Here is a 26,232-nt window from a genome sequence, read left to right on the forward strand (position 1 = left end):
TAGATTGCTATACTATATACAAACATGCACAAAGCCCAGAAAAACACTAAATATTTTCACACATTTGTTGGGTCAAGCTCTCTAAATCAATGGGGAGGTAAGGTAATTGACTGGTTGATCTTTATGTTTAGAACCTGATAAGAAAATGTATCTCATTTACATATTGCACTGAACAACATCCACAAATACTCGCATAATTGGTGGATTATAATTATAAACAAGGAAACTGTTGACAGGCTGGGGCTCTCTATTACAAAAAGGCAGCACACAAAATGTACACTTGAGATTATTTATGTTATTGTACAATCTGCATTTATAACAAATAATAATAAAAAAAGATTAAGATGTACAGTATTCGAATGATCAGGTCTGGTGTGGACCGATGACTCCGCCTGCCTCCTCTTCTTTAGGCCAACCAGAGCTCCAGTGATGGAAGAGGGGAGGGGCCAGGGCCTAGGAATGGCGCATACAGAAGTGATTGCATGTTTGTGTGTGTCAGCATATGCGTTCGCACACATGTTCCTATGTCTATGTGTTTATGTACACGTGCATACATGTAGGTCCCTATATCTGTGTGTGTATGTATGCACGCTTGAGTGTTGGCAGGCACCTGAATGAAAAAAGGAGGGAGGTGGTAGATGGGGTGAAAGGATGACTGAAAACAAAAGAGGGGGAAAAGGAGGAGAGTAGTAACATGGGTTCAGTTGGTGTAGATCTGGCCCTCTGGTGGCTGGGGGAGCTTCATGTTCTCCTTGCACATCATGAGTCGTCTGAGCTCCTGCAGGACCACACGGATGCTGTATGAGTTCTGCCACTTGGCCAGCGCAGACACTGCTCGTGTGTCAACCTGCAGGACAGGGAACAAGGAGAGAGAAACATTGTCACGTCTCAATCACACTCTCACATCCATCACACTAACATAACCTGCCAGAAAAAGTTGTTTTTAATGGGTGTAAAATGCAGATACAGTGCCTTTCGGAAAGTATTCAGACCCCTTGACTGTTCCCACATTTTGTTACGTTACAGCCTTATTCTAAAATATATTAAATTGTTTATTTTCCCTCATCAATCTACACACAATACACCATAACTTTAAAGCGAAACCAGCATGACATTTTTGCCAATGTATACTAAATAAAAAACAGAACTACCTTATTTACATAAGTATACCGAACCTTTGCTATGAGACTCGAGGTTGAGCTTAAGTGCATTCTTTCCATTGATCATCCTTGAGATGTTCTTACAACTTGATTGGAGTCTACCTGTGGTAAATTCAATTGATTGGACATTATTTGGAAAGGCACACATCGGTCTATATAACGTCCCACTTGACAATGCATGTCAGAGCAAAAACCAAGACATGAGGTCGAAATAATTGTCCGTAGAGCTCCGAGACAGGATTGTGTCGAGGCACAGATCTGGGGAAGGGTTAAAAAATAAAATAAAATTTAAAAAAAGTCTGCAGCATTGAAGGTCCCCAAGAACAGTGGCCTCCATCATTCTTAAATGGAAGTTTGGAAGCACCAAGACTGAGCAATCAGGGGACAAGGGCCTTGGATCAGGAAGGTGACCAAGAACCCGATGGTCACCGACAGAGCTCCTCTGTGGAGATGGGAGAACCTTCTAGAAGAACAGACATCTCTGCAGCACTCCATCAATCAGGCCTTTATGGTAGAGTGGCCAGATGGAAGCCACTCCTCAGTAAAAGGCACATTCCAGTCCGCTGGGGGTTCAGACCATGATTCTCTGTTCTGATGAAACCAAGATTCAACTCTTTGGCCTGAATGCCAAGCATCACGCCTGGATGAAAACCTTCCCTAGGGTGAAGCATAGTGGTGGCAGTATCATGCTGTGGGGATGTTTTTCAGCAGCAGGGACTGGGAGACAAGTCAGGATTGAGGGAAATATGAATGGAGCAAAGTACAGAGAGATCTTTGATGAAAGCCCCAGTCTGCTCTGGAGCGGGTTAAAGTTCACCTTCCAACAGGACAACGACCCTAAGCACACAGCCAAGACAATGCAGGAGTGGCTTCGGGACAAGTCTCTAAATGTCCGGAAGCCAGAGCTCGTACTTGGCCCAGTCAGAGCCTGAACTTGATCGAATAGCTGTGCAGTGACACTCCCCATCCAACCTGACAGAGCTTGAGAGCATCTGCAGAGAAGAATGGGAGAAACTCACCAAATATAGATGTGCCAAGCTTGTAGCGTCATACACAATAAGACAATGCTTTCAAAGGTGCTTCAACAAAGTACTGAGTAAAGAGTCGGAAAACTTAAGTAAATGTCATAGTTTTTATTAATATATAAACTCAGCGAAAAAATAAACTGCCCTTTATCAGGAAGGACCCCATCTTTCAAAGATAATTGGTAAAAATCCAATTAACTTCACAGATATTCATTGTAAAGGGTTTAAACACTATTTCCCATGCTTGTTCAATGAACCATAAACAATTAATGAACATGCACCTATAGAACGGTCATTAAGACACTAACAGCTTACAGACGGTAGGCAATTAAGACGGTAGGCAATTAAGGTCACAGTTATGAAAATTTAGGACACTGCAGGCCATTCTACACCAAAAGAAAGATGCCCAGGGTCCCTGCTCATCTGTGGGAACGTGCCTTAGGCATGCTGCAAGGAAGCATGAGGACTGCAGATGTGGCCAGGGCAATAAATTGCAATGTCCGTACTGTGAAACGCCTAAGAGAGCGCTACAGGGAGACAGGACGGACAGCTGCTCGTCCTCGCAGTGGCAGACCACGTATTACAACATCACACCTGCGGAACAGGTACAGGATGGCAACAACTGCCCGAGTTACACCAAGAACGCACAATCCCTCCATGAGTGTTCAGACTGTCCGCAATAGGCTAAGAGTGGCTGGACTGAGGGCCGGTTGTAAGGCAGGTCCTCACCAGACATCACCAGCAACAACGTTGCCTATGGACACAAACCCACTGTCGCTGGACCAGACAGGACTGGCAAAAAGTGCTCTTCACTGACACGGTTGTGTCTCACCAGGTGTGATGGTGGGATTTGCGTTTATCGACGAAGGAATTAGCGTTTCACCGAGACCTGTACTCTGGATCGGGATCGATTTGGAGGTGGAGGGTCCGTCATGTTCTGGGGCAGCGTGTCACAGCATCATCGGACTGAGCTTGTGGTCATTGCAGGCAATCTCAACGTTGTGCGTTACAGGGAAGACATCCTCCTCCCTCATATGGTACCCTTCCTGCAGGCTCATCTTGACATGATTCAAGCATGACAATGCCACTAGCCATACTGCTCGTTCTGTGCGTGATTTCCTGCAAGACAAGAATGTCAGTGTTCTGCCATGGCCAGCGAAGAGCCCGGATCTCAATCCCATTGAGCATGTCTGGGACCTGTTGGACCGGAGGGTGATGGCTAGGGCCATTCCCCCCAGAAATGTCCGGGAACTTGCAGGTGCCTTGGTAGAAGAGCAGGGTAACATCTCACAGCAAGAACTGGCAATTCTGGTGCAGTCCATGAGGAGGAGATGCACTGTAGAGGCCGACCGATTAATCGGCATGGTCGATTAATTGGGGCCGATTTCAAGTTTTCATAATTGGTAATAGGCATTTTGATGCCGATTATGTGTGTGATTACTGTGTGGCAGGCTGACCACCTGTTACGCAAGTGCAGCAAGGAGCCAAGGTATGTTTCTAGCTAGCATTAAACTTATAAAAAGAAAAAAAAACTACCTAATCACTAGTTAACTACACATGGTTGATGATATTACTAGTTTAACAAGCTTGTCCTGCGTTCCAAATAATCAATGCGGTGCCTGTTAATTTATCATCGAATCACAGCCTACTTCAACAAACGGGTGATTTAACAAACGCATTCGAAAAAAGCACTGACGTTGCACCAATGTACCAATACACAAGTATATATTTTTTTTAACCTGCATATTTAGTTAAGAAATTCATGCTAGCAGGCAGTATTAACTAGGGAAATTGTGTCACTTCTCTTGAGTTCTATGCAAGCAGAGTCAGGGTATATATGCAGCAGTTTGGGCCGCCTGGCTCAAGACCATTTCTTCCTAACAAAGACTAAATTAATTTGCCAGAATTTTACATAATTATGACATAACATTGAAGGTTGTGCAATGTAACAGTAATATTTAGACTTATGGATGCCACCCGTTCAATAAAATACAGAACGGTTCCGTATTTCACTGAAAGAATAAACGTCTTGTTTTCAAAATGATCGTTTCTGGATTTGACCATATTAATGACCTAAGGCTCGTATTTCTGTGTGTTTATTATATTATAATTAAGTCTATGATTTGATAGAGTAGTCTGACTGAGCGGTGGTAGGCAGCAACAGGCTCGTAAGCATTCATTCAAACAGCACTTTCCTGCGTTTGCCAGCAGCTCTTCGCAATTGAAGCACAGAACTGTTTATGACTTCAAGCCCATCAACTCCCGAGATTAGGCTGGCAATACTAATGCGCCTATAAGAACAACCAATAGTCAAAGGTATATGAAATGCAAATGGTATAGAGAGAAATAGTTGACGCGTCATAATTCCTATAATAACTAAAAGGAACCACCAGCTTTCATGTGTTCTCATGTTCTGAGCAAGGAACTTAAACGTTAGCTTTTTTACATGGCACATATTGCACTTTTACTTTCTTCACCAACACTGTGTTTTTGCATTATTTAAACCAAATTGAACATGTTTCATTATTTATTTGAGACTAAATATATTTCATTAAGTTAAAATCAAAGTGTTCATTCAGTTTTGTTGTAGTTGTCATTAAAAATATAAATATTTATATATTTTTTAATTGGCAGATTAATCGGTATCTGCTTTTTTTTGGCCCTCCAACAATCGGTATCGGCATTGAAAAATCATAATCGGTAGACCTCTAATGCATTGCAGTACTTAATGCAGCTGGTGACCACACCAGATACTGACTTACTTTTGATTTTGACCACCCTTTGTTCAGGGACACATTTTCCATTTCTGTTAGTCACATGTATGTGGAACTTGTTCAGTTTACATCTCAGTTGTTGAATCTCATGTTCGTACAAATACTTACACATGTTAAGTCTGCTGAAAATAAACGCAGTTGACAGTGAGAGGACGTTTCTTTTTTTGCTGAGTTTATAAATTAGCAAACATTTCTAAAAAACATGTTTTTGCTTTGTCATTATGGGTTACTGTTTCTAGGTTGATAATGGAAAAAAAACAATTTAATACATTATATAGTAAGGCTGTAACTTAAAATGTGGAAAAAGTCAAGGGGTCTGAATACTTTCCCAAAGGCTCTGTAAGTCTACTTTAATGCAACCTCTGGAATAGCCTATCCTGCAGAAGCTACATTATATATGATCATGTATAACTATATTTAGTATGTTCAAGTAAAGTACTGCCATCTGAAATGGCAATGGACTCTTATTGCATGTGACATTTCCTGTCTGTAATGTGACCTAAACTTAGTAGGCATTTGTATTTATTATGGATCCCCATTAGCAGCTGCCAAGGCAGCAGTTAATTATGCTGGACCCTAGGAAAAGTGAGGCAGATATAATTAAAAACATTACATTTCACAACACATTAAGTCTGTGCCCTCAGGCCACTACTCTACTACCAAATATCTACAACAAAACCCATGTGTACGTGTGTGTGTTGTGTACCAGTCACCCAACTGCATGTTAGCCCTGCACTAAACTCCATCTTATTATAGCAGCCAGGGGCAATTTAAATCAGTCATTCACTTCAATTAACACCAAATCTTCAAACATACATCAAAAAATATCTACAACACAAAGGAGATATTTTCCAATATCCTCCTTCCCAAATTGAAATATTTTGCAGGATTTACAGCATTTTATGAAACAGCAAAAAAGGCCACCCAAACAGGTTTACTTACCACGCCATTGGAGTTGTGCACACCATTCAAGTTGATCTTAGTCACAAATCTGACAAACGGTGGTGCCTCTGGATATCTGGGACCACATTCAACCTTCAGACTGTACATCCTATTTTCATAGATTGTCTGAAAAATTACATACAAAAGACATCAGTGAGAATGGCAGGCCAGACAAAGGTTCCTGATAGCAGGTTATACAGAACATCTACATAGGAAACAGTGGCCTCATCCAGGAACAAACTCTAGTACCTACTCCCTAGAAGCTTGTGAAGAACAGAGGTTTGGATAGATTTAGCATTATGGTTATAACTCCACCTTGCTCTTTGATATTCTAGGTGGAATTTTTTCCATATTGCTTACATCTGTCATAACCTCTCAGGTTGCCACAAGTGCCTAGTGTGGTCAGCACTTGGGATCGTTTCTGAACAAGGCCAGGGAACCAAACTTGGTGGATGTCTGTGGATCAGAGTAGCCTACTCACCCTAGGAGGGCCAATGATCATCCCCCTCCATCTTGTTAAGGTCATGTCCTCATCATCTTCCAATCCCCAGCTCACTGTCCCATCCCCCACACCTTTCTGACCTTCTTCCAGCTCTTCAAGCAGCCGGAAGTTACGAGGAACCTTAACGCCTGTTAGTGTGAGAGACAAGCACAGAAAACAGAAAAGATTGAAATACAAGACAAAACCAAAACAGTACACATCCCGTTATGGTAAAACAAAAAAAAACAGAATACCAAACATTAGGTACACCTTCCTAATATTTGCACCCCGCCCCTTTTTTCTCAGAACCGCCTAAATTCTTTGGGGCATGGACTCTACAAACTGTCGAAAGCATTAAACAGGTATGTTGGCCCATGTTGACGCCAATGCTTCCCACAGTTGTGTCAAGTTGGCTGGATGTCTTTTGGGTGGTGGACCATTCTTGTACAAACGGGAAACCCAGCAGCGTTGCAATTCTTGACACAAATCGGGGTGAGCCTGGCACCTACTACCATACCCGTTCAAAAGCTCTGAAACATTTTGACTTGCCATTCACCGTCAATGGCACACATACCACAATCCTTGTCTCAATTATCTCAAGGCTTAATATGTTTTATTTTTAATCCTTCTTTAACCGGTCTTCTCCCCTTTATCAATAAAAGATTATAGCTTCCACCTGGATTCACCTGGTCAGTCTATGGTGTTCTTAATGTTTTGTATACTCAATGCATTTGTCAGTTACCCACCAAGGCAAGCTTTTCGATTCTTCTATAGTGCCCTTTGAACGGTTATTGTAGCACTTGCCAGGTTGTCTGTTTTTTGTTGATTGCAAGCCATACAAGACGAGCGATAGGCTAACTTTGACTGCAAAACAGGTCAAGTGGGTCAGACCACCTCAAGCTGTACCAAAACAGTTCACCTGTGCCTAGTTGCCACTGACATTGGTCACGTCATCTGTCAATCACACCTGTACCTGGTCCATTAACCAATAGTCTGGTAGTAGCCAAAATGAGGCTGCTATCCAGATTCTGCTTCCTACTAGTCAAGTCCCTTTAAGCAGCTCCAGAGAACAGCGGTTGTTCATAAACATCTGAAATACACTCAACAGCTGTCCATAAACCTCTAGATAGGCCTACAGAAGTTAGTTGGTGAGAATTTAGCATTAGACAAGTTATGAATATAGTAGTGATGGAATGATTGATACCGGCACTCCAATGCAGTTTTCAAAGCATGACTGATCCAACAACGTACCGATGCTCGTTCCAAAGTAACATTATGACGTGATCAATGACATCCTTCACTTTGTCTGATCACATGGTTTTACAAACCTTGTGTTGCAAACTGTGACATCCCACGCATTTAAAGCTGCTTTCAAACACCGACCACTACGGGACACTGTACTTACAATGTTAGGATTTTTTCATGTAGCATCACCTAAACAGTAGTTCAGCAGGTGAAGTCGAGGTCCAGAACACTCAGATGACAGGGAATGGGGTTGAAACCCGGTGGAGGCATATTATTCTGTGGATCTTTTTATGTGACCACACTTCCTGCACATTTCTGTTTAAACAATTAGTTGTATTGAGTAAAGTATAAGCTTCTGTCTTAAGCAGGGGTTGGAAATGGTTCAGGGAACAGAACTGAAAACCAGAAAATAATTACATCTTTTGAAGACCAAATCTGAACCGCGAACAAAAGTGATATATACTGTCCAGGAAAAGAACAGTTAATTTAAAAGCATGGGAACTGGTTAATAACTAGGGACGTACAATATAAAAATCAGTAAGCATATCAGAATCAGAAAATATTAGCTAAAAATGGCAACATCGGCTCGATGTCAAGTTCAACGCCGATGTCAAAGCTGGCGTGCATACCTATATAACGTAGGTAGATGATGTACCGAGGCCACGAAAAATACAGCGCTACACTTTCAACACAGAATTCCTAACCTAGCTCACAATGTCTGCTGTGTGGATCTATTTTGAGGTTCCAATGGAAAATAACAGAGGGGAGAAAGTGAAATCTTTCAATACCACAAACCTAATTACTCATTTGAAAGTGCATCACCCCCAGACGTTCAGTGACTACTTAGAACAAAAGCAGAAAAAAAACTAGGCGTACACTTCCAACAACTAAACAAGTTCAAGTCGAGTAGTCATTTGAAAGAATAAGAACATTTCAGAGAGACAACTCAGGCGAAATCCATTAAAACGCCAAGAAAATGGAATTCATTGCCCTTAACAATCAACCGTTGTCAACCTGTTGTGGACGATGTTGGCTTTCACCGACTGGTCGAGCCCCGGTACACACTACCAAGTAGGCACTATTTTCAGATGTTACCCTACCCGGAGTTGCACAGTATTGTTGAAACGCACATCCATGAGCTACTTGCTATGGGCGTCACTGCTATTAGCTTCCCGATTGACATTTGGACCAGCGATGTCAGTCCCATGAGCATGCTGAGTCTGACAGCACAGTGGGTCGACGAGGATTTCGTACTGAGGAAAGCTAAATTTCATGCTCAAGAATGTGCTGCAATATCAATGGCATTTGAGAACATGTTTGAAACATAAACACACTCCTAGCTCGATTCAAACAACTGACTCGAGAAATAATCTCATCAACTGCGTCTGCAGAAGACATGATACCCTCTGTCATGGCATTGAAACGCCCGCTCAAAACTGGGGACACCAACCGTGGGGTTAAAACTTGCAAAGGTACTCTACTAGAGGTTGTGAACAGGCGATTCGGTGGCATTCTCTCTGAGCCTCTAATGTGTCGCCACCATGCGCGATGCTAGGTACAAGGACTGATACTTCGATGCAGACAAGAAAGTGTCCTTTAACAAATTACAAAAACACGTTGTTTCAACATTTTGTAGCAAATTTATTTTTTACTTTCCTTAAATGGTCCACCTCGCGGTTCAGCTGTCAGAGATTTGAGCACTAAATGCATCAGGGCATCGAATGTATAGGCTTAGGCGTTTACTGTAGGACTTTAAAATAAAAAATATATAAAAAAGTTAGAGATGCTTAGGCCTAGCCACATAGAGAGCGATATGCCGGTGGCATGCTATGACACCGACATGCATTTCTTATAAAGGCGTACAGAAGGAGGCTAATTCTTTAATTTTCTATCTGAATATTTTATATACAGATAAGCATTATAATTGTTCAATTCTAGGAGTAACTTTGGAAGGCCTAAAACATTCTTCGTCACCTCAAGTTCCAACTGACTACAACGTTTGAATGCCGCTGGCACTGCCTTGGGCTCCCGAGTGGCACAGCGTTCTAAGGCACTGCATCTCAGTGCTAGAGCCGTCACTACAGACACAAATCCAAGCTGTATCACAACCGGCCATGATTGGGAGTTCCATATGGGGGCACACAATTGGCCCGGCGTCATCCAGGTTTGGCTGGTGTGTGAATGAAGGAAGATAACGATGTGCTCTGAGTGATAGCACAGTAATGCACACTTAAGGTATGGGCTCTACCGGCATTTAAAGCGCACTTCCGGGTTTTCCAATCACGAGTAAATCTGATTACAAGTATCAAGTATGAAGAAACGGACACGTTTAAGAATGAGTATGACGAGATCGACACACCCTTAGTGATTCAGAATTAAGGGAGAGATTGAATTAGAAGAATGGATTATCCTTTTCAATGCTAATTAAAGATACTATAGTTATCACGTTTCACATTGGCTTTATTAACTACAAAAAGACTTGTTTTCATTGAATTCTTGTGCCACTCTGCAAAAAGTTCCATGGGGAAATAATTTCAGTCTTAACCTTTTGCGTGTAGGGGGCAGTATTTTAGTTTTTGACTAAAAAAGGTACCCATTTGAAAATGCCTATTTCTCAGCCCCAGAAACTAGAATATGCATATAATTGGCAGATTATGATATAAAACACTAAAGTTTATAAAACTCTACAAAATATTGTCTGTGAGTATGCCTATCCTCCATTTAAAGGGATATCAATCAGAATCCTTTTTCTATGGCTTCCCTAAGGTGTAAACAGTCTTTAGATATAGTTTCAGGCTTTATTTTGAAAAATGAGCGAGAAGGATCACATTGCGTAAGTGGATAGGTGTGGATTTTTTTGATTGCTTTTCGTGACCTAGCTACTTAATATCTTAGTGAACGTTATGCTATGCTATCGATAAACTTACACAAATGCTTGGATTGCTTTCGCTGTAAAGCATAATTTCAATATCTGAGACGACAGGTGGATTAACAAAAGGCTAAGCTGTGTTTTCCTATATTGCACTTGTGATTTCATAAATATTTTTTTGTAATATTATTTGACTGTGGCGCTATGCTATTCAGCAGTTGCTGATGACAATTATCCCGCTACCGGGATGGGTATGGATGGATAGTGTCAACAAGTTAAGCATCCTAAATAATTACCAAAATTACATTTGACAGCAAAGGGGGGATTCACAGCTAAAAATTGGAAGCATGATAAAGGTGCGAACCTGCAATGGTAACTCAGTTGTGAGTCTTCATAGCCTACACTAACCGCTGCACATGAAGATTTGATGAATAGTGGAAAACGTATATATAAAACATCAAACGCTGATTTTCATTACTGACCAGCAGCTGTCACTAATGCGCATTGTTTTAAAAGCTCAGAGGAATTAACATTTTCAACACAATTTGGTGAAAGCCACAAAGACTTCAGAAAGCCTGTTTCCCATCACTAGAGTATACCACAGGGGAAACAGTACATCAATGGGATTGATTAATGGGTTACTCGTGGCTCCTTGCTGAACTGTATCCACTAAGTTTAGACATTGTTATATTATTGGGTGCAGAGGTGAGCAATAAGTCAGGGCAGATTTAGTGGGTAGACCCATTGACACGGAGGTTCTAGAAATGCTCTGCTAAATTCCTAGTCATAGCTATCTGGTAGTGTGGCATTTAATTTCCATTTGACAAATTACAGCATTTATGCTTATATTGTTTTTGGTAATAAAAACGGATAGTTAGTGTATAATTACGCTAATCAGATACGTGTAACGTTTATAGAAACCACTCTGCATCAATTACCCCACTATCACTACCCAACCAAAGTTAGTACAATAAAACCCCTATTTTGGGTTCTTAATTGATTATCAACTAGGCGTATATATAGAGCTAGCTAATTCAATTTGTAACGTCACTGGCCTGTAAAGCAATCCGAAGAAATGTGTGGGTAGACAATTCTTACTAACGGTTGCTAGCAATTTCAGTTCATAGGCCAAAACGGGTCTGGCCTAAATTCTGATGAGTGAGCTAACGTTTGCTAGCGGATTGATGTCATCATAGTTAACTAGAAAGCCTATTTTCAACATACAATGTAATATAGCCATATTTCCAACATCACTTAAGATAGCTAACTACTACAAGTCAATGTGACTGACAAGTTAGCTGAAGTTACCCCACGAAATCACTGACAAATCGTGTCGTTCAGGCTAACGTGTGCTGAAACCGTTCATATATAGTTAGCCAACTACCTCAAGACAACTCAGCCAGTTCGACCTACTCCTGCGACTAGCGAATAATGAGCTAGCTTGTAGCTTTCTTACTAATGACGTTCTGGATGTGGAAGCTAATGTAAGCAGCTAGCTAGTTTGTGACACGAGCTAGAGTGGTTCGCAAACGTTAGCTAGTTACAGGCTAAAAACAACGCCTGGTGAATGACGAGGCAATTGATCAGTCGACACAGGTTGGCGAGTTATTTTGCCATGTTAATGAGTTAGATTTAGCGTTAAATGTATGGGTAACTATGCATCGATAGGTTCCAAAGGAATTTGACATGTCCTGTTAGCTTCAATTCACTATGGCAATGGAAATTACAAGACAAAAAAACCTTGTCAGCTAACAGATACTAGGTGCTAGCTTGCTAATTTTGCTAACTGTTAGCTATGTATAGCAATGTTTTGAAAAAAGAAGCCGTACTTGAGCATTTATGTAAGATATATTGCAACATGGAACGCTTGTACACTTCATAAACAAACATTTATTGACTGTTACATGGAATAGGTAATGTGGTAGTCGTTTATTTATCTGAATAATTTACCTGATCCGGCGGCGACCGCCATCTTGTCGCTTAGTAGCGGGAGCGCACACGTAACCATGGTTGGTTAAAGGGGAGCGGAGAGATGGGAACGCGCTTGCTCGAGATTTACCCACCCCCCAATAATAACGCAACGAAAGAGGCGTTTAAAAATATATATATATTTACAGACAATGGTAGTTCATTTGACAATGGAATATTTAAAAAAATAAATTTAAAAAAAGCTAATAGCAGAGAGGAAGAGGAAGTGAGAGCGATAACTGTATTTTCCAGCAGGTAGAGTTTTTTCGTATTTTTTCGCTCACCAAGCAAGGAGTTTCTGTGGAGGTATCATAATACTATAAAACCTAGAGGTCAAACAAGGAAATGGTTCCAAACGTTTTTTTTTTCCATAGTTTTTTCCCCACATGGAGTTTTAGAAATACTTCAAATAAATAAGGGCTGTGTTTCATGTAGGCTTATCCTGGTGTGACGTTTTGATAACCAGGTAAATCTCTTTTGGACAAGGTGACTTTTATCAATATATTAATCTCTATTTACTTGCAGTTTTGAAAATGCTATTTAGCATCAAAGTAGACATCATGCAAGACTACAAATCCCTGCACGTCATATCTAGCTGACGCCTTTGTTAACAGGTATCGTGTCAATTTACAATTTTCCTCCAAAACGTATTAATTACTACATTTAGCTAACAGAGCCTTACCTTTGCCCTGATTCGGCAGTCTCGTCCAGATCATCATGGCATTTGTAGTTCTTTATGATAACCACATTAGCAGCTAATTGGCGTTTAAAAATGTTTTGGGGGTGAATATATTGATGCGACTTTGTCATAGAGAGATTCACACGGTTATCAAAACATCACGCAATTGTAAGCCTACACAAAACACAGCCCTTATTTTAAGTGTCTCTAAAAATCCTCTCTGGGATGAATGGTGGAAACATGATTGGAACCACTTCCTGTTAGGACTGCTAGGTTTTATAGGTATTATAACTCATACTGTGGTACTCTATGGAGGTCAATAGCTAGGTTTCCATCCAATTGGCAACAGGTTTTCATGCAAATATTCTATAATATGCATAAAGAAAATTAGCGTTTTTCCACCAAACAATTTTTTTTGGGGGGGGGATAAAAAGCAGTGCGTGATGACGTATTGCACACAGTTTTCATGTACTGAATAAAAATCGAATGTTCAATGTTTTGTCACAAAAAAATGTTACCTTACAAAGCCTACTCTGGTCTTGGCACATGTGCTCTAGCCAACGTTTCACTGTATATAGATTTTTATATTGTGTTATTGACTGTACGTTTGTTAATTTAATGTGTAACTCTGTGTTGTTTGTGTCGCACTGCTTTACTCCATCTTGGCCAGGTCGTAGTTGTAAATGAGAACTTGTTCAACTGGCCTACCTGGTTAAATAAAGGTGAAATAAAAATAAATAGCTCGCAGGTAGGCTCTGCTGGTAGTTTTAGTCAACAACACAATATATTATTATGCATAAGAGCTAGAATATTTTTATTTGTCAAACGGCAGTGAAGCATCGATCATGTCACCAGAATAAGACCCTCAACATTTTATTGGAAAGGAGCATCAAGCTCCTACCGTGCACTTTCACAACTTAATCTGTAGCCTAATAAACTGCAGTTTCCCGAGTCGTAGTGGGAGGACTACAAACCAAGCCATCACGACCTCAAATTGACTTTGATATGGTTATTATACCAATATTTGCGTATAAAGCCGTTTCCCGCATAATTGATTTTAGCGATTATAAAAATATCCCACAATGTCAAACAAATGTTTGATAAAATTGTACCAAAACTTCCTGTTTCCATCACAGATGTCCTGCTTTTTTTGTTATACCATATGGCTTTACTTGCATAAAAACTGAGGCTGGAAACATGGTTAATGAGAGTAGAATTTGGTTAACAAAGAAATATAATGGCGTATTTGATCTAATAGGAGTTTTGTAATGCTTCGGTTGTTAAATGTACCAATATAAGAATGGCACGTGACATCCCCGGCAATTTGAGAAGAAAAAAAACTACTGGAATTGTGCCTGTTATCACACTCGTATCTGCCCTCTCATCGGCTAGAATGTTCCCACCTGATTTTACTGCCTTAAATGCCTTCAAAAATGTTCACTGTGGCGGCCAATTAAGTATCTGGTCAATATAATGAATAATCTGTGCTATAGCAATTGTGCTCATGGAAGGTCTTTGTTAGATATAATAGGAATAATGAACACAACCAAGTAATATATTGGTGTTTAGTTTCTTTATAAATAGAACACACACACACAGTAAGTCTTCCACATGGAAGACAACAAAAAGGCATCAAGGCATGGTTTGATATCTAAAATTCCATCACAACCATACTTTATTAACATCCACAGGATTCATATCAGAAAAGATTACATGAATTTTGGATAATTTAAAACCTCTACAGGATCGGTGGATCCCCCGTGGGATGGTTACGCTAATGTAGGCTTATGCGATTAGCATGAGGTTGTAAGTAACAAAAACATTTCCCAGGACATAGACATGTCTGATATTGGCAGAAAGCTTAAATTCTTGTTCATCTAACTGCACTGTCCAATTTACAGTAGCTATTACAGTGAAAGACTACCATGCTATTGTTCGAGGAGAGTGCCCAATTATGAACTTGAAAATGTATTAATAAACCAATTAGGCACATTTGGGTAGTCTTGATACAACATTTTGAACAGATGTGCACTGGTTCATTGGATCAGTCTAAAACGTTGAATATACACTGCTGCCATCTAGTGACAAATCTAAATTGTGCCTGGGCTGGAATAATACATTATGGCCTTTCTCTTGCATTTCAAAGATGGTACAAAAAAAACAAGATTATTTTCTTTGTATTATCTTTTACCAGATCTAATGTGTTATATTGTCCTACATTCATTTCACATTTCCACAAACTTCAAAGTGTTTCCTTTCAAATGGTATCAAGAATATGCATATCCTTGCTTCAGGTCCTGAGCTACAGGCAGTTAGATTGGGAATGTCATTTTAGGTGAAAATTGGAGAGAAAAAAGGGGGTAGATCCTTAAGGTTTTTTTAAGAGCAGAATCAATTGAATAGTATAGTGTGGTTGCAAGTCATAAGTAGGCCAACAATATTGTACCGGTAAGCTAAGGCCATCCTTTGAGGTCCAAGGAGCACTACAAATCTCATGTCAAAAACACACCCAAACAATCAACAGTAACCATTTATATAACATGACTGATCTTTCTTCTGAAAAATAAGTGCATTAGGCAACATCTCTATTCTTGTATCATTTAGACAAACCAAATGTTACACTTAAGTGCTTTAACTAAATCCATTAATTGAAAAAGTATTGTATTATAGCAATTAGGTCATTAAAATAACTTAATCACACATTTACATCTAGGCAATAGTTTGTACTAAACACATGGCTTAATGCATCATATCATACCCTGTAACTTCAAATCTGCAATGGCAAAAGGATGACAGATAATCTTGCATATACTACATTATAAACTGACACTTTTTAATTATCCATCAATCAAGTTAAGTTTGGCATTGGTCAATAGCAACATGATCTGAAAGACAACTGATAAGAGGTTACAATTTCAACAATATGAAAAGCCATTTCAGTTTATCCATTCAAACTTCTTCCCCTCAACTGAATTATTTAAACTAGTGAAGCCATAGTCATAATTATTGATTGAGCTGCTTATTTACTATTATCCTCTCCCTACTTCTATAAAATACTTACTAGTATCCTTAGTAAAAAAAATGTAAAAAGTATAAATGACATTGTAGTTAATATGTAAACTCACACCTGCTTTAATATTGCCTAGCCTAGACAAAGCAGAACAGTAATAAGCAATGGAATTGATGCATAGTTTGCGTCACTACTTCTGGTTCCACTGGGATAATGGCAGCCATTTATTTTTAATAGGACCCATAAGACCATATCCATTAAATGCACCAAAACAACACATTTGAGGAGAATGTTATTTCATGATTGATCTATGAATGTTTCTGGCCAACAATATACTAATTCGAAGGATGATAACAAGATATTCATACATCAACCTGGTTGGGTTTGACTGAAATGATTCACTCCCAATAGAACCAGTGGTAGTGAAACAAAATGTCATTACTTTCCCAGCTTTTACAATATCCTACTTATAATAAAACAAACTCTGCAGGGATTTTTCTGCTGACCTACAATTGAGAAATATGTGAACTGAGTCAGAAGAATAAGGACCTTTGTTAACTTTCAGTAAAGTAATTTTGACTTCTGAATAAAACAGGAGCTAGTTTAATTTGACACTTCATAACAATGAATGCAAATGCCACATTACAGTAAGCCTAGCACTTAAAATTAATTGACAATTTGGGTTGTTCAAATAAAGCCCCCCCCAAAAAAAAATAAAAATAAATTACTGAACAATAGCAAAACTTCCAAAACTCAAGTGCTCACATACAGCAGGTTGATTTCATTCCACTATCAAGCAATTCATTAGTTACATGAAAACAGTGAGGAAGGCTGGTGATCCTACATATTGCCTGCATAAGCCAACCTGCATGCATGTATAGAGTATGTAAGTCAGTGTGACACACAGACACACCTTTGAATAGGGAATTTGAGACCAGTGTTCTTGTGTACAGCCTTTATTCTTCCCAAGCTGAACTATTTTCAAATATAAAATTGGGAAATCATTTATATATGGGAGAATAACACGCACACCACCACACGGTCACTGGTTTTTGGTGCTGGAAATAAAAGCCCCAGAGTTGAATTCATTAAGAAAGAACTCCCACACAATTACCTCAGTCGTTAATTTTGTACATCAACGGTTTGGTCTGTGACAATGACAATAAATATCACACGCAGAGAGGTAATAGTGTGCCTTTTATAATGAAAGAATGTCTATGTTAAGGGAATTTAAGAAAATAAATAGCATTTCTAGCCAACCAGACAATTTGTTTTAGGTTAAGATAGTGAAGACAATGTTCAGGTTCACCACCAGTCAGACTGCATAGGTATCTGCTGCACAGGTCATTTACAAACATGATTACTAGCGCATACACACAAAGCACTTTCATTTCAGCTATTTTGCTAAATATGATGATTCATCACTTTTGATTACTCTTCTACTGCACGCAAAGTATTAGGCCATCACTGCAGCCTGCTTGGCATTGTTAGACGGCAGATATATTGGCAATATCGCCGAAGGGTAATGTGTTTCACCACTTCCATGCTTCTGGGATTTAAAAAAGGGTGTGTGGTGTGTAAAAAAAGATTGGCAAATTACTTGAGAAAGACTGTATGGATACTTGCAAATTTAAGACAGAAAACCACTGGTTGAAAAGAACAGAAGCATTACATGATAGGTTCTGCAATAGAGAAGTGAAATGAAAGGCAGGAGATCACTGCATCTGTGATTGTTAAGGCGGTTTGAGAAGTCTGGACGAACATAGCAGTTACGTCGATTGGATGTAGACTAAATGTAAGCCAGCACTGCACTATAAGGTTAAGCAAAAATATCTTAGATAGGCGAATTATTGTTAACCAGCATCAACTATGAATAGGAAATTAAGGTAATAGGCAGTCCTTAATAGGTGAAGGACACAAAATACTGTGTCCATGCTACCCAGTGAGAGATGACCAGATTTTTGTATTTATTTTTTAAAACAGTGACGAATAACAAACACGAAGTGCTGAAAAAAAGCAAACTGTTTCCTTCAAGTATTTCTGGTTGGGATATTTTGAGTTTTCATTCAAAGTTTTATTAAACTTTTTTTTTTAGCATTTGTCTGTAAAGTGGATGAAAAAAATATTTGACTGTCCCTTTGGGGACAATGGCTTTAGTGTTACACCTCAAGAAAGGTTGAGTCAAGTTAGACATACACGATCAGAAATAAAGAGCTAGATGAAGAGTTGAGAAAGTATTGCAATGTATTAGTGCTTTCAAAATGTTATTTCAAAAAGCACTTCCCACTCAGATTTCCACAGTGGGTTAAGAAAACACCCCTGGGCCCTTGACAAAACACTCCATGGTTAGAACCAGACAAAATGTGCAAGGTTTAAAGCTATATGGCATCTCTGAAACCAGATCCTTATGTTGGTGTCTCCTATTGATTATAGCTGGAGTTAGGCGAGAAAGAGACTGAATACTCCTGAGGTAGCGATGCAGCCAGTCTGCATGGTTACTTGGTTTTGTGGGCCCATTTCAGATCATCAGACCTGGGCTTCTCCCCAGTCAAACTCTGGATCAGATCCTCAAGCCTAGACCAGAACCCCAGCTTCTCCAGGGGATAGTTCAGCCAGCCTGGGGAGATAAGACCATTATGGCTGCGTTTAGACAGGCAGCACAATTTCTTTTTGACCAACCATTTCATTTTTTTTGTTTTTTTTCAGAGAGGGTTACAGATACAGGTATAACATCAAAACTCATTAATTCAGATATATTCAGTTATCATTTTCTTGTAACTGTTGGCTGCCACTCAACAAAAAAAACAGGAATGCATACAAAGAAAGTATCAATAGTTTTGTAATATTTTGTATCCAAGGAAAAGAAACAAAGCACCCCCCCATTCCCCAACCATGCGCCCCGCCGGAAACAATGTTTCAACATGTTCATCTACCCCCTCCATCCCGAGTCTCCACTTACATTCCCCCAATTGTATGATGATTTCTTAAGTTTTATCTGTGAGCAAGAATAAATAAACTCAACAAAAAAGTGTTACCTGGTAATATAAATGCTTCTTCTCAGATCTTTGAATGTCCTCAAACCATTACTATCCATGATATCGCCAAGGGCGAGGATAACACATTTGGATGACTGAGGCAATGTGTAGGCTGTCCTCCAGATTGCAAGGCAGTATTGTTAAATATTGGATTCTGGGTATGCCATTTCATTTCCCAGTTGCATAGACAGGCAGCCCAATTCTGATATTTGTTCCACTAATTGGTATTTTTACCAATCAGATCAGCTCTGAAAAAGATCTGATGTCAAAAGTGATTTGTCAAAAGACTCAATTAGTGGGGGAAAAAAAGAATTAAAAAAAATCAGAATTGAGCTGTATAAATGCAGCCAAAGGGGAAAAGATAGTTGGCTGCCGATTTAGTTTAATGATATTTTCCCCTTACTCGTATCCTGACAGACATATTCTGATACACACAAAGCCCATACCCACAAGCACTGACCTGTGGTGATGCAGAAGTATGTCTCGTGGGGGGAAACGTGATGGATGCGATGGTGCTTGCGGGGCAGGATGATGTGGCAGTTCTGCAGAAAGACCACCCAGCCTGGCAGCCCGAAGTATGTGTGCGACCACTTGTGAATCTGGTTGGTTAGGGTAACGAAAATGGCCAGTGCCATCACATAGCAGTGCCAGGGATAGTTGTGATAGTGCTCCGCTATATGTGGATCGAGTGAGAGAAACAGAGAGAGCGGGAAAGTGAAAGAAGACTATTTTAGGGCTCTAGAAAAGGAAGTTTTCCGATGCCAGAGCATTGGCTCAGTTGAATGATAATTGTGCCATGTTTGACAGTAGCTCACCAGGCGAGAGGGTGAGGAAATTGAAAGCCATGTGTGCTAATGGGACCAGGGTCAGCATGCAGTTGTCACCATTTGTCTCAATGAAGTCATGGCGGGTTATGGCTGTAGGGTCAATGTGATGCTCCCTGAATGGTCGGATAAAGGCCTGGGGCAAGATATCAGAAAGTGGATTCAAAATAACAGGAGAAACAGTCAATCAGAAAGTCAAGAAAACAATTTGACAACACACATTTTGGGGACAATATCTTGTCAAATACAGTCACATTAGCAAATGCATCTCCTACTTTTCCAACGATGGGTAGCTCCACAGATCCCCAGGTGTCAGCCCCCCAGTGGACTAGACCCGAGGCAAAGTCTGCAGTCAGTATTCCTGCCACTGAGAGAGAGGAGAAAGAGGAGAAAGAGGAGAAAGAGGAGAAAGAGAGAAGAGATGGAGGGGACATGTAAGCAAACAATTGTGTAAATCAATGAGACACATAACATGGGATGTAAGCCTATTCTAATGACCGGTGCTTCAGCTGTGCTTACCAATGCCCAAAAGGATGTACCACATATGACCCAGGTGGAAGTTAACAAGGAGGTGACAAAAGTTGAAGGCCATGAGAGAGAAGCAGAGGACAACACTTATCCATTCCTGACATCTTTTTCCTGTGGAGACAGACAAATTAACATACCATGATTAAAGAACTGTAAAACCATAGAAAAGGCATAGGGGTGGATCTTCAAAGTAGTTAGACAATATTATGCCCAATGATATAACCTCTGAATGAAGGAAAAGCTATATACACTTGAATGTTCCTGCAGCTTTTTGTGCAACGTTTTGACCCAATGGTCTTCAACAGTTAGCGAGCATCTTTCTTTCATGACATAACTTGTTGTACCCTGTACCTGCGAGTTAATGGATGTGCAGTCACTTAACCGATACCCTTAAAAGGCTTTCTTACACTTCATGCTTTGCTGTTGTAGCTACTCATTTCATTGCGAAGCAGCTGGGACAGAAACACTGAGCTGATTCTTACAGCGCAAAGACAGTTCAAGGCCAAGCAGCCTTATAGCTCAACACCCCAGGCAATACCCTGCAAAGTAAGTTAGTCTCCTTACACCAGAGCAATGCTGTGCCAGTAAAGAGCTCTGTTCCAGGGCATTTACGTGTAGCTCAGCCTCAACAGCGGAGGATCAGCTGCACATAAACACCATGGACCAGAGCTAATGAGGAGCCTGACCAGTTGTAGTGCTATTAGGGCTGACAGAGGAGCATTCTGGACACAGCAGCACCTATGCATTCAGTGTCTTTCAATGGGAGTCAAGCAGAAAAGGAAAAAAAACTTTCAAAAGCATCAAGTACAAAAGGTAACATACAAATAGGTTGTGTTTAGAGTTCAACTGACTCAAAGAAGGAAATGCTCAATTGGTACAGTGATCTGTCCTCATACATTAGGCTAGCTTTCATTAATATTTTTTTGTTTTAAATACTTTGTGTAGTTAAACTGAAGTGTGCACCATGAATTTATTATGACGGAGCTTTGGTCCGTTCCTGACACCACGCACTTAGCAATTAGGGCAAATTGTTTTGAAAGGTCAAGCAAGCCCCTCCCAGTGTGCGTGTGGAGCTTTCTGTGTATGGCTTTTATAGTAGAGTTACAGTTGTAATGTCATTTCTGTATTCCGGAATTGTACCGGAACTGAAAATACTGATATTAAAATGCCTAACTTCTTTCCCGTGATCCTAATTAGTAAAATCCTGAAGCATAATTGGCTGATCTATATGCGTAAGTATTGTAGAAATGTAACGTTAGTAGGCTACGACATTCCTGAGTGGCGTTGACAAAAGAGAGAGCTGTTGCCTCACCTGGCGAATACAGATTCGCAAGTTCCAGAGCCCCTGCGTGTTGGGGACCCCACCGCGCTGTACCTCGACCGGCTCCATTTAGCTCTGTGCTCTGTAAATCTTGTCCACACCCGTTTTCGTTTCCCATTCTCGCCATGTTCCACTTCTGGTTCAAACCCTTTCCACAGCCAGGAAACCAACAGATATAGGGAGGAACTACATAACAAGATACACGCCTTTATGAATGATCGAGCGCGCTCGTTTTACAAGCCGCTTGCGCCTGGCAAAGGTGTACGCTTCGGTGCTCATGAATCTGATATCTATCTCGGTCCGCTCTGGTAAGAATCAGGCTATACCGGGGTGAAAATAATGCGGGATTTGTTTGCCCTAAAACTGCGTTGACTTTCTAACCCTATCACATTGAGCCTGCTATCTAAGCAGCCAATTACGGACTCGTACTTAGTTCCGTAATCAGGCGAATAACCAATTAGATAGTGAGGAGAACGAACGCATTGCCTGACCCCACCCTTGAGTGGCCAATCAGAGCATGTGAGTTTGGCTGTTCAAGCGGCCATCAGCAGTTGCAACAATAACAGATAAAATACCCGCCCTTGTTTCGGTAAAAAGATGAGGGAGGGGGCAGGAGAAATGTAATCGTTCTCAAATTCATAGATCGAGCTATGGATGCTTGGATTGACCATCCATGATACCAAAAGTATAGTTTTAACCATGTTTTAAGGCTGAATAGGATTTGTTTACAGTTACTTTGTTTTTAAACATTGGAGTAAAACAAGCCTACAGTTTGGGTTATGATGGGGTACGAGAGTTGACCTAAACTCATCAGGCATTTATAAGTTATATTCTTCAAGAAATAATGGGTAAATATTAATTTACAAGTCCAAAGGTAGATGTAACAACTGCAGATTGCCCCTTTACACGTCAGACAGCTTTTCCAAGTTATACGTGGTAGGCAAACCTAATGCTAAATTAGAAGAGAGATGGGCCTTTAATTTAAAGGCAGTCATGGCATGTCAACGATGTTTAAATTATGTTTAGGCCAAAACACTTTATGGTTGTATACTACAGTTTTTAAAATTTCGTAATTTAACTTAATTCTCACTGACCTGTGTTAGGCCTATTTGAGATCATAAATCAAACAATTATCACAATAGAGAATTTTGCTGGAAACTATTGGGGTGATAGCCCCAAAGAAAGTAATGCAAGTCACAATCAACATAAACTTTTAATAGCCTAATTAGAAGGCCTAGTCAGAGATCTCCTGAAGTTTACAGTCGAGTGAATTGTATCTTACAATACCGCTAGATGGCAGTGTAGACTAAATATAATTTTCCAAAATCATTGAACCACAAGTCACCAATTGTTCCTTTTCCCAGTCTTCTCAATGGAAAGTGTTGACTCTGTGAGTTACAATATGGTAGGTAATGGATTTACACTCTGCCCTAAAATGTGTGATTTGATATTTCAAGTAACTCTACAAATGGTTTCAAATCTACAGTGGCAAAACCTTAATCTGTGAGTGTCTTTAGAATAGAATATCATTTATTAGTAGGATATTATAGTTAGGCTATTACTACAGACAAGTGTATTTTAAAATACACATATTTAAATACTCCATGCATTTACACCCGGGTCTATTTGGTCCTAGCGGTATTTAAGATAATGCATATGGAAACAAGTGTTTGAAAATAGTTTCTAATAGTCTAATAGTATTTATAGAAAATTATTTGAAAATACAAATAGAACTAGTTGATTTGGTCACATTATTTAACAAATACTAAAATACACAGCACATAAGTATTTAATACAAACACTCAAATACACATGTATTTGTTAAATAGACTCGCATTTCGCTACACTCGCATTAACATCTGCTAACCATGTGTATGTGACAAATAAAATTTGATTTGATTTGAATACACATGGATTTGAACCCAGCTCTGTAGGCTCCCACTGGGCACAGACATCAATTCAACATGTAGTCCACGTTGATTCATTAATTCAACCAGTGTTGCCTATAATGCTAGTAGTATGGTTAGTTGTGAAATCCTCCCTTTCTAAGGTCCTTCTCAAAACCTCTACAGGATCCCCCCCAAGGTTACATTCTTGTTAATCTAATTTACAGTAGCTATTACAGTGAAAGAATACCATGCTATTGTTTGAGGAGAGTGCACAATTATGAACTTCAAATGTATTAATAAACTAATTAGGCATATTTGGGTAGTCTTGATACAACATTTTGAACAAATGTGCATTGGCTCATTGGATCAGTCTAAAACTTTGCACATAAACTGCTTTCATCTAGTGGCCAAAATCTAAATTACACCTGGGCTGGAATAATACATTATGGCCTTTCTCTTGCATTTCAAAGATGATGGTACAAATAAAACACCAAAAAATCATGTTTTTTTCTTTGTATTATCTTTTACCAGATCTAATGTGTTATATTCTCCTAACATTAATTTCACATTTTCACAAACTACAAAGTGTTTCCTTTCAAATGGTATCAAGAATATGCATATCCTTGCTTCAGATCCTGAGCTACAGGCAGTTAGATTTGGGTCCTGAGCTACAGGCAGTTAGATTTGGATATGTCATTTTAGGCGAAAATTGGGGGGAAAGGGGAGGATCCTAATTACAATTCAGAGCATGAAATCAAGACGGAAGAACTTAGTTAGAGGAGGGGAACATATCACACCAGCTCCGCCCATTCTTTCACAGTATATATAAAACTTTCCTAGACTCTCACTGCTGCAATAGACATCAACTTTACTCGTCATTCTGGTGACATTGACAACAACTTTCTGCTGAGTAATAGCTAATTCTTCAAGTTTCTTGTTTTCTTCAATAACTCAATATTGTCACAGTGACATTCAGTCGTGTGACAATATACGTTTGTTTTTTCAGACAGAATTAGGCCTGCTCGCGTAGCCAATTTCCCGGGCGTCTGCCCCTGGTTTCGATGTTCCCGCAATCCAGCGGGTGTTAAGATTCATGGAAGTGGCCGGTTTCTACGACAGGGATTGCTTTGCTTTCCAGAGTACAAACTACATTATCAGGCCCATTAGCGATAACAGCACTTGCAAGCAGCCCATTGACGGCTCGATGACGGAGCTTGGCATAGCCGAGAACGAGAAAGCGATAGATTTCAGTGTCTACTTGGATCCTCCTGCTGCGCACTGTCAACAACTGGCAACACAAAACGAAACTCATCAGAGAGGGGTAGACATATTCGCAGATTTCCTTGCCGAGGAAAGCAGGATAAAGAGACGTTCATCATTACAACAAAACTACAGAAACTACATATCTCTCAACGAGCGGGAGACAAGTGTGCACGACAATAGAGAGCCATACGTCCTGGGCTATCCTGAACTGCAGGAGACCCGTGTGGACACCGTGTTCAGCCCGGAGTTTCTTGGGAACCACTTTAAATCCGGTGAAAGAGACGAGTCTCAAGAGGACCCAAGAATGGACAACGGTTCAACTGGCTACGACATGAGGTATCTTCATTACCAGTCGACTCCAAGTGGCAGCCTTGGTAACATTTCCACTGCATCCTCGTCTTCCTCCAGTCCACCCGGTACACCTGCACTGTCAGGTAAATGCACGTCGCCTTCGCGGGGCGGGAACATGTCGTCTGGTGTCAAGGGGAAGAAGCGACTGGAAAAGAACAGTGAGGAATATAAGCAGAGGCGGGAGAGGAACAACCTTGCTGTTAGAAAGAGCAGGGATAAAGCCAAAATGCGCAATACGGAGACGCAACACAAAGTGCTGGAACTGGCCGCAGAGAATGACCGTTTACAAAAACGCGTGGAGCAGCTGTCAAGAGAACTTGCCACCCTGCGTAACTTGCTTTCTGCCACCGGTTAGTGTTAGCCACACCGGAGTGCCCACACACCGCTGGAAACCGGTACTTTATCTGCCACTGACTTAAAAACCCATGTATCGCTGTGCCATAATTCTGAAAAAGTGATTCCAATATGTTACGTTTGTGTACAGAATCTATATGTGGAAAAAGCCCCCAACAGTTTACAAGACACGTCGTGATTAAGCACAGAAGGTGCATGGAATGTGCAACCATTCATGATTCTTGACTTGTCACCTTCATTCTGTCTTTATTCATTTTGTGTATGCAGTATTTCTGTAAGGGCTTTGTATTTTATATAGAATATTGATAAATATTCTGTTATTTAAAAATACCTTTCTTTATCTGGAGCAGTGGTTATCAAGGGAAGTGTTGTAGCCCACTGCAGAGGTATGATGCAACTCTTTGTAACAGTATTGTCAATGAATTAAGTAATCTCTTAATATGATGAAAATGTACACATGTTTTAATGGTACTTGATATTTTATTGAATTAAACAGATTTATACTTTGATATTA

The 26,232-nt window shown here is 40.0% G+C and overlaps 3 protein-coding genes across 4 annotated transcripts; 1 reads left to right on the top strand and 2 right to left on the bottom strand.

Annotated features, from left to right (window-relative positions):
• Positions 1-275: 275 nt before the first annotated feature.
• LOC112221865 (ubiquitin-conjugating enzyme E2 variant 1) lies at positions 276-13,299 on the bottom strand. 2 transcript variants are annotated; one of them, XM_024384257.2, is made up of 4 exons: positions 13,147-13,299; positions 6,383-6,531; positions 5,902-6,027; positions 276-847 (listed from the first exon to the last, which is right to left on the bottom strand). In XM_024384257.2, exons 1-4 carry the CDS (start codon positions 13,181-13,183, stop codon positions 701-703), a joined length of 459 nt encoding a protein of 152 aa, XP_024240025.1. In that variant the 5' UTR covers positions 13,184-13,299; the 3' UTR covers positions 276-700. The 2 variants fall into 2 exon arrangements, with proteins under 2 accessions (XP_024240025.1, XP_024240024.1); XM_024384256.2 differs by lacking the exon at positions 13,147-13,299 and adding an exon at positions 12,447-12,596.
• Positions 13,300-16,873: 3,574 nt separating this feature from the next.
• Positions 16,874-22,197, bottom strand: peds1 (plasmanylethanolamine desaturase 1). Its single transcript, XM_024384255.2, has 6 exons — positions 21,853-22,197; positions 20,532-20,651; positions 20,288-20,379; positions 20,004-20,148; positions 19,649-19,861; positions 16,874-18,770 (listed from the first exon to the last, which is right to left on the bottom strand). Exons 1-6 carry the CDS (start codon positions 21,986-21,988, stop codon positions 18,649-18,651), a joined length of 828 nt encoding a protein of 275 aa, XP_024240023.1. The 5' UTR covers positions 21,989-22,197; the 3' UTR covers positions 16,874-18,648.
• Positions 22,198-24,591: 2,394 nt separating this feature from the next.
• On the top strand, positions 24,592-26,232 carry cebpb (CCAAT enhancer binding protein beta). Its single transcript, XM_024384258.2, has one exon. It carries the CDS (start codon positions 24,844-24,846, stop codon positions 25,717-25,719), a length of 876 nt encoding a protein of 291 aa, XP_024240026.1. The 5' UTR covers positions 24,592-24,843; the 3' UTR covers positions 25,720-26,232.

This window comes from Oncorhynchus tshawytscha, linkage group LG22, assembly GCF_018296145.1.
Source record: "Oncorhynchus tshawytscha isolate Ot180627B linkage group LG22, Otsh_v2.0, whole genome shotgun sequence".
Taxonomy (NCBI): Eukaryota; Metazoa; Chordata; class Actinopteri; order Salmoniformes; family Salmonidae; genus Oncorhynchus; species Oncorhynchus tshawytscha.

Bases quoted from the DNA above. Each gene is read 5' to 3' on its own strand.
- LOC112221865 (XM_024384256.2), bottom strand. From the start codon at position 12,504: ATGGTTACGTGTGCGCTCCCGCTACTAAGCGACAAGATGGCGGTCGCC. The intron at 6,028-6,382 runs GTGAGTAGGCTA...GTAATTTTTCAG, and splicing joins TGATCATTGGCCCTCCTAGG to ACAATCTATGAAAATAGGAT. The intron at 848-5,901 runs GTAAGTAAACCT...CCTGTCCTGCAG, and splicing joins TGCACAACTCCAATGGCGTG to GTTGACACACGAGCAGTGTC.
- peds1 (XM_024384255.2), bottom strand. From the start codon at position 21,988: ATGGCGAGAATGGGAAACGAAAACGGGTGTGGACAAGATTTACAGAGC. The intron at 20,652-21,852 runs GTGAGGCAACAG...CTGTCTCCACAG, and splicing joins TGCGAATCTGTATTCGCCAG to GAAAAAGATGTCAGGAATGG. The intron at 19,862-20,003 runs GTGAGCTACTGT...ATCCACATATAG, and splicing joins TTTCCTCACCCTCTCGCCTG to CGGAGCACTATCACAACTAT.
- cebpb (XM_024384258.2), top strand. From the start codon at position 24,844: ATGGAAGTGGCCGGTTTCTACGACAGGGATTGCTTTGCTTTCCAGAGT.